The sequence below is a fragment of the Manacus vitellinus genome, unplaced genomic scaffold (genome assembly GCF_001715985.3).
Source record: "Manacus vitellinus isolate BGI_N305 unplaced genomic scaffold, ASM171598v3 scaffold_13_pilon, whole genome shotgun sequence".
Taxonomy (NCBI): Eukaryota; Metazoa; Chordata; class Aves; order Passeriformes; family Pipridae; genus Manacus; species Manacus vitellinus.
The window spans coordinates 3,171,556-3,187,185 of NW_021938999.1; the positions used below are offsets into that span (position 1 = coordinate 3,171,556).

At 35.3% G+C, this 15,630-nt stretch overlaps 1 protein-coding gene across 3 annotated transcripts in view; it reads right to left on the reverse strand.

The window, feature by feature from the left end:
* Positions 1-497: 497 nt before the first annotated feature.
* The window catches only part of GRM8 (glutamate metabotropic receptor 8), a 330,760-nt gene continuing 315,627 nt past the window's right edge, over positions 498-15,630 (reverse strand). For 2 of the 3 annotated variants that reach the window (XM_008926587.3, XM_018067984.2), the window contains exons 10-11: positions 6,606-6,852; positions 498-1,453 (exon numbers count right to left, since the gene is read on the reverse strand). In XM_008926587.3, coding sequence (XP_008924835.1) covers positions 1,404-1,453; positions 6,606-6,852 — 297 coding nt within the window. In that variant the 3' untranslated portion in view covers positions 498-1,403. Of the gene's footprint in view, positions 1,454-6,550; positions 6,853-15,630 lie in introns of all 3 variants that reach the window. The other variant, XM_018067986.2, reaches the window with a different exon arrangement.

The following is a 15,630-nucleotide window of genomic DNA, read 5'->3' on the forward strand; positions in this document are numbered from 1 at the left end:
CAGCTGAATGTGAAGACCCATCAATTTGACGAATGATAAGTACTGTACGGAGTGAAAAAGTCTTAAAGAACATCACAGGTATATTAACAAAGTGGACAGTTCCTAGCTGTCTTTTTTAAATTCTTTAGACGGGTTTATTAACATGATAGATATCTATATGAATTTCTCTTTCTCTTTGCATAATAATTTCTAATGCTCATACAATCATGGGAGTTAGAAGATGTGAAGATTGTAGGTGGACATTTATTTCTTTGATTTGTAGGTGTTTATAAGGCAATAGTACATATATTCACTAGGCTTCTGCTTTCCAAATTCTCCATTGATTTCTCTTTTGTTATTTCAAAGTCACCTTTATTGAGATATGCAACTGCTACATTCCCCTGTCAGAGACAGGATATTAGGCTGAATAGGCTTTCAGCTTAATCCAGTCTGGCTGTCATAAAGTCTTACAAACTGTAAGTTCCAGAAACGAAAAAGATCCAAATTATTAGTGGAGACTCGAAAATATAATACAATGATACAAAATAATTACCATCAGGACTCCTTTACTTTACAAACATATAAAATGCACTTACTTTGAGGGTGAGAAGGGAGAAAAAATCCTTCCATTAGAAAATATAGTCACAAAGCTTTGAACAAATAAATTCACACGCTGCGGGGTACACACACACACACACATGCAGACAGGCATGCACGTACGTACACACACGGGTGCACACATACACACACACACACACACACACATGCTTAGAGTTTACACTGCATTCTTCTGATGCCATGATTATTATTTTATTTGTACACCCACCTTTACTGCACATTCTAAACAAACAATAGACAACAGTGTAAAGACTTTTTTTTCCCTTAAAACTGCAACAAAACAAGTCTCAACATTTGCAAAACATTCCTTTATTATTAGAAATAAATTATTTTGTATAAAAATTAGCATGCGTTGACCATTGCATTTATTTTAGCATAACCCAGGACTTAATTCAGTCAGCCGTCACAAGAAACAAACTCATCTTCTTTTACGAGTTGAACAATGTAGGACAGGAAAGGAAATTGTCACAGTCACAAAAAAGTACTTACAAATATAACATCAGACATGATTTATTTCAACAGCATTTTTTTTCACAAGCTAACATTTGTTTTCCTTTTGTGATTTGCTTCCTTTTGTGAGTGAACAGTTCAGAAGTTTGACACTCTGCCTCTATGTTATAAAACTGGACTTTTCCTTCCCCTGTCTCTTTTTGCCTTTTGCCTCTTGTTTAATCCTTGTTCTTTAGGAGACTGACTATTTATTTGAATGTAGTCTACTGACATTTTCAGGACTGAATTCTGGTAGTGGTAAAGTCTATGTTTGCAAGATCCAATCCTGCAGATCTTCCAGTAAATTTCATCCCTGCTCAGTTTGCCTGATTGCTGTAACTGACATAAGTTGTCTTGGTAGAGGAGGCTGCAAATAAAAATAAAATAAAAAACAAAACAAAACAAAACAAACAAACAACAACAAAAGAGTTCAGGATTTTTAGAATCAAGAGAGAAGGAAAAAAAAACATACTTAGCATTTGAACTCAGACAGTGTCCTGCTATATTTCCTAACAATATGGTCTATATTCATGAAATAAAGTAAGAATATTTAAGAATGTATAGAAACAGTGATTAAATTGGATCTCAAGTTCTGTGCCCTTGATAACAACTTATTTTGTTAATGACCTGTGCAAGCAGAGGTCAATAGAGAGGAATAATGATGAGTGGTTTCAGCATACCCACAACAGAATTTCAACATCTGGTATTATTTTGGCTGAATTGTATATAGACAGTTTTTACTTTAGAGATTGGAATTCTCTTTCTCTTCTACTGGTTAAAGACAACTTTGCAGCTAGTGGTGGTTTGTCCATCTAGAAGAAGCCTTATGTTTCTTGAAAGGAGCAAAGACTAATCTAGGAAACATCTCTCCAAATTAGTGAAACTAAGTAGGTAGCCCCTACAGCACCTATTATCTGGAGAGAAGGATGGTTTCCTTATACTGATGGTCAGCCGATCATGTCTTCTTTCGAGCAAAGCTGATACCCCTTGTTCAGAAAGAGGCAATATGTTGAAAAACTGATTTTTTAATGAAAGTCTGTGTGAGGTTCTAGCCCTTACGTCTTATCCTTTTGCTATAAAAATATTAAAAATATGCTATAAAAAATATGACTTACGTGATATCACTCAAGGTTAATGTAACAATGGGAGGATGAAAGTGGTGGCATTAGGCCTTTCTTACAGTTAATTCTCTGATTTTATATCAGTTGGTTACACGGAAAATCAGACTGCTGTGGGACTGAGTCTCTTTTTTGTCTCTATAATAAGGTCTGTGTTAGACTGCATAAAGAGGAATTTGACTTTCTAAATATGTTTTATATTCCATCTGGTACAGACATGTTCTGTTTATGATACTGAAGAATTCAGCTGGTAAGATGAAAATAATTTGATGGTAAAAAAGTTTCCTCATCTATAGATTCAAAAATTCTATTCCGATACTTTCCTTCCTTCCTTCAATTTCTTGTTTTCTGTATAGAATCTGGTGACAACTGCTGAGATAGATAGGAAAAGCAATCTTCTTGCTAACTCCTAAATTCAGCCCAACAATCTCGTGATATGTGAAGACTAGATTACAGAAACTAAGTGATGACAGTTTCTCACTTCTGCATCAAAGATTAAACTAAATAAAGGATCATTAAAATTGTCACAAAATAATAGTGGTTAGTATAAATAACTAAATTTTCTTTGGTTTTCTGAGAAATTTGATTCTAATATTGCATGTATAATTTTTTAAGACACAGCAGAACCATTATAATTAACATATCACTATAAACTTTGTTCCCTAAGAAGGTATATATAAGAATGAATAATCAAAAGAAAGCTTCAAAATGTAATATTACTTACTTTCATTTGCACAGGTAGCTCTAGTACTTTGTGTCCGGAAAAGCTAGTTCATGAAAGGATTACTTTTGGCACGTGAAGGAAGTCATTCACATAATTGATCATAGTAGCTGAGCACCAATATGAAATAGCTTTATTTGCACGTATTGGGACACTTGAAGCAAATATAGCCTCATTTACATCTTCCAGATCATTAGGATGGGATGTACTGATCCCATCTGAACTCTCCCATGCTCCCACAGCTGGATTTCTGAGAGGATTCTATTTTTCCTTTTGCCCATTAAGTTCCCACTGAAAATAACGCAGGACTGCTGAAATGGCACCAAGTTTTTAAAGCATAAAAGGATTTTGTTCCCAGCTAAGAAATAACAAATAAATGCACATCTGCAAACTCTGCACATTTGGGAACAAAAGAACAAAATGATCAGAGCTTATTTTTTTTCCCTTTCCCTGAAAATAGGCCAAGATACACAATCAGGTTAAGCTAGCTTACCATATTATCTTGTATGAGCTGAGTTCTGCCATAACTTTACATGTGCGTGTGTTTAGCCTACAGCAATGTAACATAATCAGATTTATCACATCTCAGTAAGCTGAATTATCTGAGGACATTGGCAAGAAGCTCAAAATACAAAAATATGGTAGTTGCTACACCTCATCTGATATAGAGTAACTTGTTAAATTGTTGTAATTTTGTTGCATATCTGAGAATTAAATAATTTTAATATAATTAGTCTAGAATTGATCAAGAAAAAAATATGCTTTTGTGTTCTGAGTGTTTCTACTTTAAAAAATGACAGCACAGGAAGTTAGTGTAGATAGTAGTTTGAAATATATTAAATCTAATCTCATCTCCAAACAATGTTTGGTTTTTTTTCACTTGATAAACATTGCACATATCTTTATAGTTCAGTGGAATAAGCCTAGAGTTCCTGTTTGGGGATCTGAAAGCTTCAGCAGCTGGTGTCCTGCTCTTGAAGACTGTTAGCATTTCACAGTAACAACATGAACCACGTTTGGCAAGCATAGATGGCCAGAAAAAGTAACAGACTTGGCTCAAAATATTTCTGGGAATTAACAGTCTTTTATAGCTCCAGTTACTACTTTGATGTTGGAACAAGACAAAAATAAAAAATAAAATAAAATAAAATAGGATCTAAAACAATTCAGAATGATTATTCTGATCTGACCTATATGCATTTAAAGCACTTGTCATTGCTATGCCTTCTGTAACTGCATCTGGATGGTTTTTTTTCATCCTGTTTCCCAGAAACAATTTGTTTTCCACTATGAATGTATTTCCACAAAAAAAACCAAACCAAATCAAACCAAACAAAAAAAAAAAAAAAACACAAAAAAACCCAAACAAAAAACCCAAAACCAAAACCAACCAACCAAACAAAAAAAACCCAACAACAACCACAAAAAACCCACCACCAAAACAAGCAAACAAAAACTAACAAAACAAAACCATGAATGTATTTATGTGGGGACAACATAGAATAAAGTGTGTTACATGGAACAGGACAGACTAGATAGAGTTGTCTCTGGATGGGAAGAAAAAGGAATTATCTGACTGTCTCACCCTATTTCTCACCTAGTTATGGTGTTGCTATCATTACCAGTATTTGTTCTTGGTAAATGGTGGGAAACACTCCCCACTTCTGGTATTCTAGGAGTAGACTGATATTTTGCAATCAGCCTCATACACTATCACTGCAAAGAAAGATCTATCTCACATGGAGTCAGTGAAAGAAAAAATTTTGCTATGTTGAGAAGTTGTTCCTATTGGCCTAGTGAAAAAGACTTATGTGGCATTGTGCACTAGTAATTCACAGGAACTTCCAAAAGTTTTGCTAACTATTTTGCAGAAGAAAGAAACCCACCTTGAGGCCTAGAGCTCAATTACATAGGGAGAGCTCTCTGGAGTGCAAATGACTTGACTCTGAATTTTTGCCTATGAAACATTATGATGCCTGGATAAAAGCCTAGTCAGGATACACTCCTAGTGAGCTTGGGATTATATAGATCTGTTACTGTTAAAATCATGTTTAGAGCACAGTAAATAAGCATTACCCTGCATACACGCACTACTGGAGAAGCAGACTTGTTTCCAATAGCAGCTGTTGCTATGAATTATGCATAATCATAGTTTAAGGAATATCGGAAAGAGCATTTCTTATTTAGGTACAATAGAAAAACATCAGATAACCAAGACTTTCTTATTAATACTCTTTCTCACCCTACTGTGAAAACCTTCCTTTATCCTTTCCTCAGAAGTTTACAATTTTGCATACTCAGCAAAAGTTTTCTTTTGGTGCCTTCTTGAAGATTTGCAAAATTATTGAGTTCTTCATATTGCTACATTCTTATTTGATCCACAAGGAATTTCTCTGCCTTTTTTTTTTTGTCCTTTGTTATATGTCACAATCTGAATCTGTATAGACCCATAGCTCACTCTAGAAGTTTTAAGCATTTTGAAGGGTCATGAGTTTTTCAAGTGAAATAGTTTGTTCTCAGTATCCTCCATGCACCAGCAACTATAGTATGGTAAATTTACAGATTATTATATAGCCTTCAATCTGGAAAACTCTGATTGAATTCAGTTAGGGGTTTCAATTTTCATAAATAAGAACAATATTTTTCTGAAAATTTGGTACTGCTTTGTCTTAATGTGCTCAGCCAAAATAGTACTATTTAATCATCTGTCAACACCATCACAAAGTAATAAAAACTAAAAATAAACCATGTCATATCTAAAATATGTAAAATGACTGAAAAATTTAACTGTAACAGCTGTTGTCCATCCCATGTGATCCCTAACTGCTAAATAGAAAACAATTCTACATTGCTAAACACTGGGGGTAAAGTTAATGGTTCTGCTCATATTTGATTATTATTGTTATTATGAAGTCCAATTTGTAAGATGGTATGTCACATGGTAGAATGGTAGCTATAAACTCTGTTTTCTTCTATTCTAGAGCAACTTAGAGATGTAGCAAGATTCAAGAACTTTCCTGACATGGGAAAGAATTTTTTCCCGTTACAAACTGACATATCAGAACATGTAATGATTAAGTTTTATATGAATTATCACCATTTTGTACCAAGATGAGTAAGACCACAACAAAAACCTGGATGGGAAGCATTATTCTGGGAAGTGTTAGTCATGAGTCATGATAAATGAACAAGTCAACAAATTTGAGTTGAGTGGAAAGGTAAAAAGCATTATTTTCACTTCCATATCTAACTGCAAAACAAAAGCAATGTTAACTGTTTCCATTATACATTTTTTCAACAGCCTTTGAGTTTTGAATATACAATGATGACCATAAATACACCTCATGAACTGTCAGGACATATCACAACTGGCACAGCAATGCACAACACATCAAATTAGCACTAGCTAAAACAAATTATTTTTGAAAGATGTGGCTTTTCAAAATCTGCTTGTGCTTTTTTATTTCTTTACTAGCCTCCTTGAAAATCAAATTCTTTGAAACAACTCTAGACATTCCTGTATTTAGCAGTACATGAATTCTGACACATCTCTGGATTCATGCAGAACAAGCAACAAAAATAATAAAGTTTATTATTAAAAGAAAGTGCATTCTTGTGAACGTACATCTATTATGATGTGCTGCCACTTTTGACCATGGGAAAGTCTACAGATGACTTACTGTTGGTTTCAAGACTTTCACACAGTTCAGTCTTGACCTCGCCATTTGGTCTGTCGTTTCCTTTTTGGGTCAGTTTGCTTTGCATTGTAGCAGCTGTCACTACAGCCTTGAAGCTCCGCTTCCGTTTTTGAACATTCTGCTCTGGATGAAAAATGATAATATAAACCTTGGGCATGTAGAGCATGCCCAGAGACACAGAAGCACTTAAACTCATGGAGATAGTAAGTGTAGTTGTCTGGATGTACATCTGGGAAAGGAAAGAAACAACAACATAAAAATCATTGTTATGTTGATTTAATATAAGAAGGAAAACAAAGTAATTATCTTATAAGTAATATGTGGAAAGGGAACATACATCAGAAGGGCTCTTGGCTTTGGTTGCTTTTAATTGTAGCTGAGTATGGCTGTTTCATGTTGGTTTTATAACCTTAAGAGTAGGTGATAGAAACAACATAATATTCCTGAAACTTCATTCTCATAAAAGTAACCAAGATGCTGAAGCAAACAGAGCTTTAGAAAAGAAACAGTATGTCTGGACAAGAAAAGCGGAGTGACAATAGGGTTAGCTGTGTATCACCTACTTTAACAGACAGAAGCCTCTACACCAATATATCATGTGGTGATTCAACAGTGTATGCAGTATGGTTCAACTGACAGCAGCATAATGAAGAATCTAACAAAATCTGTGATATATTCTTTGAGTTTCAAACTCAGAAAAAATATTAATTTCTTCATAGTGATGCTTGAATATTCTTGAGTTTGTTTGGGTTTTGTTTGTTTGTTTGTTTGTTTTTAACATTTTCCCCCTACTTTTGAATTCTAATCACAATGCTCTGTTGGCACACAATAAACTTCTTAATATGTCATAGTCAAAATCAGAAAATTGAGGAACCACGAAATTACATCACAGAGGATCTCAACTCCCTATACATACAAAGGAAAAATCTGGCATCTTTGAGCAAATCTATTTATTGTTCATTATCACCTACAAAAAGAAGGTAACTCTAGTCTTCCATAATCTCATAAAAGAAGATGACAATGATCACTCCATAAGAACAGCAGAGAGAAGTTTCTATTTGAAGAAATATTCAGCTAGTATATTATAAATACTAATTTTAGTTCTGCTCAACATTTATTTTTTCTTAGGAAATTATATTTTATTAGCCATATTATGAAACAAGAATTTTACTTTACAGTTCTGTGTTAGGTAGGAAATCTCTCAGTAATCCTTGTTATACCGAGAAAGATACTGAACTAAAACCTGCTCAGTACCTTGGCAGATGATTCACTGACATTGTTGCCAGGCATGATTTTAAGCACTGGCCAATACCATCACATTAACCTGGAGATAAGGTGGTAAGTCTGTCTGCAACGTCAGCTTCAGATCATCAGTTTTTATGAAGTGCCCTTGGGTGACTTGGCCCTTGGCAGAAAAGTAGAGATATAATAAACTGTTTTGCAGTCACTATTATAGTTGATAATTTTTAATGTCTTTCAGCCTACAAAGTTTTTCCATTAGATACTTCCTCCTTAGAGATCAAAATAAACTCTGCTCTCCCACTTAAAGCAAAGTCAGGTAAGAAAAAAAGCATGTACTCTGAACCATTTTATAAAGTAACTGTGTATTTGTATAGAAAACTGCCAAACAGTATCATAAAAGGAGGGATTGGCCAATCTACTCTTTAAGAAAAGACAAACAGTTCTTCAAAATCTGTAAGAAGCTGAACCCACTTTCAGGGACAGCACCATACTGGAAAGACAATTAGCATTGTCTTTCTATTGTGCTGAGGAAAGTTGTAGGAGCAATATATTCTTTCATTTCAATAATATATCAAGAAAATACTTGAGGAAATGAATGTAATATAATCTTTTCTCACACCAGTGAAATAGTTCTATTCCCTTCAATCTCCAAAATGACAGCGGTGTGCCTGAAAGCAGACCTTGAGCTATATTGTGCATGAACATTTCTAATGAAAACCTTACATGGTCACATTAACAAGCAAGTTTTTTCGGACTTCTGTGGAAGGATCTCTGTGCAGATGCATGTTCACATGCAGACAGCACCACCAATGCATTCATTTCCCTCTGAGCCAAATCTCCAATCAAACTGGTACAGTAGTGGTTTTTACGGTTAAGCATTGCATTAACTGGTGTCCAAAAGCAAAAGTATTTTGGTTCCTAAAGACGCATAAATTTCCTAATGGGATTTTCAAAACTGAAATCAATGCAAGTAATTCCTTTAAAAAACCATATTGCATATGAAAAATCCATTAAACATAAAAAAATCCTTTTTGAAGTCTTACCATTTTTAAAAACCATGTCATGGTAGTTGAATGGCTAGCTAAGCCTCACCCATGGATTCTGTAACAAAAACTGACCTTTAAACATGTATTTTTTTATTGCTTATCAAGTACCCAAGCTGTAATGCTTGTCTTCTGTCATGGTTTAGTATAAGGTGAGATGATAGAAAGAATAAAGAACCTCTGAATGTTACAGGTAAAATACGTACATTATTTAATAGCCATATTAACAACAAATCTACGCATTATAGTAGATCTCAGTGACCTTTTTTGCAATAAGAGGTCCCAGAGTGTCAAGACGTAATTTTGATCACTGTAATATAAAGAAAATATTAAGTTATTTGGGAGTGTCCAAAGGAGGGCAATGAAGATGGTGAAGGGCCTTGGGGGGAAGCTGTATGAGAAGTGGTTGAGGTCACTTGTTTTGCTCAGCCTGGAGGAGAGGAGACTGAGGGGAGATCTCATTACAGTTACAACTTCCTCAAGAGGGGATGAGGAGGGGTAGGCACTGATCTCTTCTCTGTGGTGATCAGTGACAGAAGTTTTTTGGATATTAGAAAAAGGTTCTTCACCCAGAGTGTAGCTGGGCACTGGAAGAGGCTCCCTGGGAAAGTGGTCACAGTACCAAGTCTGACAGATTTCAAGGAGACTTGAATGATTCTCTCAGTCACATAGTGTGACTTTTGTGGATGGTCCTGTATGGGGCTAAGGGTTGGAGTTGATGATCCTTGTGGGTCTCTTTGAATTCAGCATATTCTGTGATTCTGTGAAATACTAAAGAGGCTTCTCTTATTATGTCAATGTCTCCTTAGACGTTTACATTCGATTAAGCTTCAGAAGTGAAACAACTCTAAATCTAATTATACGTGCATGGAAATAATAAGAACCCACAGATTTCAATATACTTAGTGAAAATATTTTGCATGAGGTATGTCATTACATCTATTTTCTTTGGATTTAATTGATGACCAGTACAACAGCTTATTTTAAAAAATGTACTTTCATGTTACTCATTACAGTTCTTCTGCAGTGGGGTTTATTTCTAATGATTGCTGTGTTTTTGAACCAGCTGCTATAATTATTGAAATATTTAAAACAGAGTGAGCTAGGAGGTTTTGGACGGGACAGTTTTCAAATGGTGAATATAGTCTTTGGAGGGCTTCAGTTTTAGGGATCCTATTGTTCATGGATCACCCATACTACTTACCCTTTAATGAAGCCAATGAGAAAGAAGGGTTTCAAGAAACTTACTAGGCCTTGAGAGGAAGGCTTTGAACACATGTACACATTGTGTGGATTGTGTACATCAGTCTGACTTCATATGCTAATGAATTGCTACTTGGAGACTGACTGAGTTGTCAATGATAGTCTGATTTCTTTTCCTAATGTAATCATAGAATAGTTTGGGTTGGATGTGAACCTTTAAAGGTCATCTAGTTCAGTCCCCCTGCAGTGAGTAGGGACATCTTCAGCTAAATCAGGTTGCTCAGAGCCCCTTCCAACCTGATCTTGAAAGTTTCCAAGGATGGGGCATCTACCAACTTTCTGGGTAAACTCTTCCAGTGCTTCACCATGTTCATCATAAAAAAATCCTTGAATCTAGTCTGAATCTACCCTCTTTTAGTTTGAAACCATCACCCCTTCTCCTATCACAACAAGCCCTACTTCTTTTTTAAATGGTTATTTGCAAGTTAAGAGTCTATTTATAGGACAGGAACATCTCCTGCATTTAATCCTTCTGTCTTTGGAATCCCCATTCTTGCAGGCTGATGAAGCACAAGTCTAGCAAACAGGATACCTACCAAATACTTGGTTTGACTTTTGTCTGACTCTTCCCTTGTTTTATCCCTGACTAGAGGACAGTGATGTTTTATGGCTGCGCATTCTGGGTACTTTTATTATTCTGGGAACATAACTACCTGTAACTTTTACAGAATTAGCTGCTCTAAAAATCAAGGAGCAACAAAAGTAGTTCAGTTTAATAAGATATGAGGTCTGAATAATTTTTCATGTGTCTCACAGTGGTAGCTCACTCGAAGTTTCAAGAGAATAAAGGTTCCTTTCTCAAAATGATTCAGAGTTACACTGAAATGAATTTCAGCCCTCCTCACACTAAAATCCCTTCTGAACTACAAACTTTTTGTCCAATAACGCCTTTCACGGATGTAACAAAGACTGCTATATCTATTCTCCTTGTTCTTGACAGTCAGAAGATATAAGTCAGAAAACTAAAATATTGGTAGCAAAAGAAAAAAAACCACTTTATACTATGGGAAAAACTTGACGCCTAAATATCTTCCTGTCTCCATCCCCCACCCCAACCCCACTTCAGAATCCATATAGGATTTTTTATGTATAGATTTTAACCTGCCCAATTGACAAAGAATTCCTCACAATAGGCTGTCTCTCATGTAAAAGATTTAGATCCTCACTTAGACATATGATCTTTCTATCTCACAAATGACCTGGACCCTTTCCTCATCAGAAAGATCCCAAAAGCTTGGTAATATAGCCTCAACAGCTAAAATAGAAATTACTGTGTGGTTATTTAGGGATTTTCTATCTTCTGCCAAAGATTCTAGGACTATGTATCTCATTCTTTCTACTTAGAAACTTAAAATGTTACATAGGAAATATTGTGGCACTGAAAGATGCTATTTTATTAAAGCACAGATACTCTCATGAGTTCTTCAGTTTGAAAGTACTTGAAACCAAACTGCCCCCTGGTAACCTGAAAAATTTCTATTCATCAAAGCAGGTGTGTGCACCAAATTGTCCCAGTGCAGATAGCTGAATGACTATGTCTTAGCTAGGCTTCACTGCTTGGAAACAAAATTTCCCCCAGTTTCTCAGTATTATCCCATCAGTCTGGTGCTTGCTGAGGTAAAGTTCATGACAAAGCAACCCCTTTCACTAGAGGAAAACAAAAATAGTGGTAATGTTACAACTTTGTCCAGATTGCTTCCTTGGTTTAAGTCCTCCCCTATTTTCACACGGGAGACTATATCCAGGCTCTCTCCAGAACTGCTAATTTTTTCATCCTATTTATTTTTCTTTTCTGCTCAGTTTCAATAGGTCAAATAGAGAGTACCTCTCAACCATTCTCTTCCCTAATCTGTTTTGATAGTATATCCTGGAAAGGTGGGAGATATGGCTACTGTGATCCCTTGAGTAAATTTTAAATTTGCACCACTTTTGTGCAAGCTCTCTTAACTTTTAGTAGTTGTAACACGTATGAACAAGTCCAGCAGTTAGTGAAGTGCTAAACCAGAGGGAACTCAGTGCATCTCAAGCCATGAGTGTGCCTAGTGTAGAGTCAATTCAGCTACTTACAGTCCAAAAAGAAATGGATGTTTAAAAAGACACAGCTGGTCTAATGATTCTCATTGGCTAATTCTATACAATTTTCCCTTTAGAAGCATCTTTCTCCACAGGCTATAGCAATAGCCTTGGTATCAAACACTGGAGTCTGAACCATCCTGCTGAGACAGATATACAGAGACAGGCACTCTTGAACACATCCCACACTGCTAGTAACAGAGAAGAAGATTGAATTATGATTTAATTTTTCCTTTATACTTAATACCAAATTTTTTATGTCTCTTATATGAATCTTCTCAGGTTCTTCAGCTCGTTTGATTTTATAAGACCAGACCTGCAGCAAGCTTTTTTCCTCGATAGCTTTTTTGCCTTCACTGAGAGCTGTTAGAAGCCTTTAACAGACCATTTATAGCCAGGAAATAAATGATACATCATAAAATGTCATCTATCTACAGGCATCCCTCAGACTGGGCAAGACAGTAAAATGGTCCCTCTTTGTTTGTGGTGGAGAAAACATGAGTCTTTTCTCAGGAAAACACGAGTCTTTTCTCAGGAAAACACTGAAAGCATTCATATCCCTCCTCCCTGTGCTGTAGAGGGAAGGCATCTTGTTGTGGCCTTTCAACATATAAAGGGGGGTTATAAGAGAGACAGAGAAGAGACTTTTTACCGAGGCCTGTAGTGACAGGAAAAGGGGCAACAGTTTTATCCTGAAAGAGGGTAGATTTAGGTTAGACATAAGGAAAAAATCTTTTACAATGAGGGTGAGACACTGGAATAGATTGCCCAGAGAAGTTGTGGCTATCCCATGCCTGAAAGTGTTCAAGGCCAGGTTGGATGGGGCCCTTATCAACCTGATCCAGTGGAAGGTGTCTCTGCCCATGGCAGGGGGTTTGGAACAAGATGATTTTTAAAGGTGACTTCCAATCCAAATATTTGTATGATTCTATGATTCATAGCAACATGGTACTTTCTCAGCATGACAGACAATAATGCCAATTGTCATTTCTATTGGCAAATGTCACCTCTTACCATAAAATTAAAACAAAAAAAAAATAATTTTTTTGCCTGTTTCAATTTTTAAAGTTTTTTTTCTCTTCTCTTCCCTTTGCTTGTTTCAGTATGACAGTTTCAGATGCTTTAGTTCTTCTGTAACTGCTAAATTTTAAAAAGCTTTCTGTTCATGTGTGACACCTGTAGACATAATCTGTGATTTTACAGATAACATCGCAGAACATTGGCACCAGAAATTATGCTTTTGTGTGACAAAAGCTGGAGAAGATAAGACAAAGAAGTGTTGCATTATGAAACATTCTGCTCATTGGGAATCAGCAGAATTTCTGAAGGGAAAGAAATGTTCATATTTAGTTCATCTACAACATTTGTTACAATATTTTATAATAAACTAGTAATAAACTGAAGTCTGTTTCTTTACTGTTGTCCATCCTGTGCACTGCCTAGTAGATCTTTAAAGTAATTTAAAATATCAGTACATAAATTGATTCTTTTTTCTTCTCATAAGATAGGTTAAATACCACACTGTCTTATAGTTTAAATATACTACAGCACACAATTTATTGCAGTTTTATGGTTTTTAAAGTCCATGCAAATCAAACTTCTCCTCAACTTACTACAAATAGAGCCACGGTAGTCAGTAACTGACCAAAGATCAATCTCTACTATGTCTGTTGCAGTGTATGTGTTAGTCCTGATATTCAGTAGTACTGAGTTCCAAAAGTTCAAGTAGAAATTTAGCACTCACGATTTGTAAAGCTAATCTAAACCATCCTCAAATACAGGTAAAAATAGTCAATGAACATACTGGGAAAAGTTTGCTATATGGAAAAACTGAGAAAGGAGATTGTTTAATAGTAATTCCTATTTATATATTAATTGAATCTTCAACATAACATAGAAGCAGGATTTTTATGGTATATTATGTTGCACTTAAGACTTTCTTATTGACAAAATGCCAAGCAAAGAATTTATTGTTTATCTAATTAATATCTTAACAGCCTACTCAAAACCATAGCAAATCTTATTATTAATCCAGTTACAATTATAGCAGTTTTTCAGATTATTTAATCATTACAGGAAAATCTCATTATTAATGTAACTAAATCTGAATACGCCTAAACTTTTGAGAATTAATCCCTTTTCTCCAGTGATACACACCCTCTCCCTACTCCTCTGGTTCCTAAGGCCAACAAATTCAGCCCCCCCACAAGATAAACAGGATTTCACAGAATACTCTGAGCTGGAAGGAACTCACAAGGATCATCAAGTCCAACTGTTAAGTGAATGGTCCATACAAGTATCAAATTCACAACCTTGGTGTTATTAGCACCAAGCTCTAATCAACCAAGCTAATCAAAAGGAAAGTTATGTTGTCAGTATCCCAAGATCCTTTACCAGGAGAAAGTGCTTATTGTTGATGTCTGGTGTTCCATCCCCCTTAGTCTTGGATCTGGTTGAGGTTGTATTTACACATTTTTTAGCACTGTGTGTTATTTGCTCTTTTTTAAAAATGAGTTCTCATCTACAGTCAGTCTATGTCCACCCATTAACTGCTTATTTATTGCAATTAAGTCCCAGTTACTTTGTTACTGAGTGGTTTCAGAGGTTTGTTAGATCTTTACCATGTACAGTTCACCAAGTTAAGCTGAAACAATTTAGGCAGCAGTCTCCCAGCTGCTGGACAACTGTTATTACAACCAACAAAAGCTCAGGATACAAGCCAAAATATATCCCAAATGCCCACAGTGACACGTCGATACAAAGTCTGTAGACTTTTCCTAGTAAAAAAACCCACCCCCTATATTTATTGAGTGGCAGCTGGATACTCTCCAAAACCTTACTTCCAATTCTATCTGATAAAAACTATTCCTTTATCATAAGATTTCCAAAAAGCCTTCAGATCACTGTCATATTCTTTCAAATACTTAGAAAATTAAAACTCTCTTTCATCAAATGCATTCTGATTTTCACAACTTAGACTTATGCATTGAGATAAGATGCTGCACAATTTAGAGAATAATTTTATTTTTGCACTTTTATCATTTTTAGCAGAATTTAAATTATATAACTTGTTTATTATTAATTCAGTCTTCAACTATTTACTTTGAATGCAGATTGTATTTACCCTAAGGCTAAATCAACTAACAAATGTGGTAGGTGGACAACTATTTAAAATAAATTAAGGTAGGTTCAAACATTTTCAATTACAATCCATTTGAAAATATGGGAGGTGCATTTTGGAACACTTAAAACTCAAGGACCCAGTTGGCAACCCCGAAATTGTTGCTTTCATATGCATAATGGTCTAGTGATTAAAAAGGGAAAGAAAGAGAACTGCCTATAGTGAACTAAGAAAAGATGCTTCCTGGGAAAAAAAAAAAAAGTAT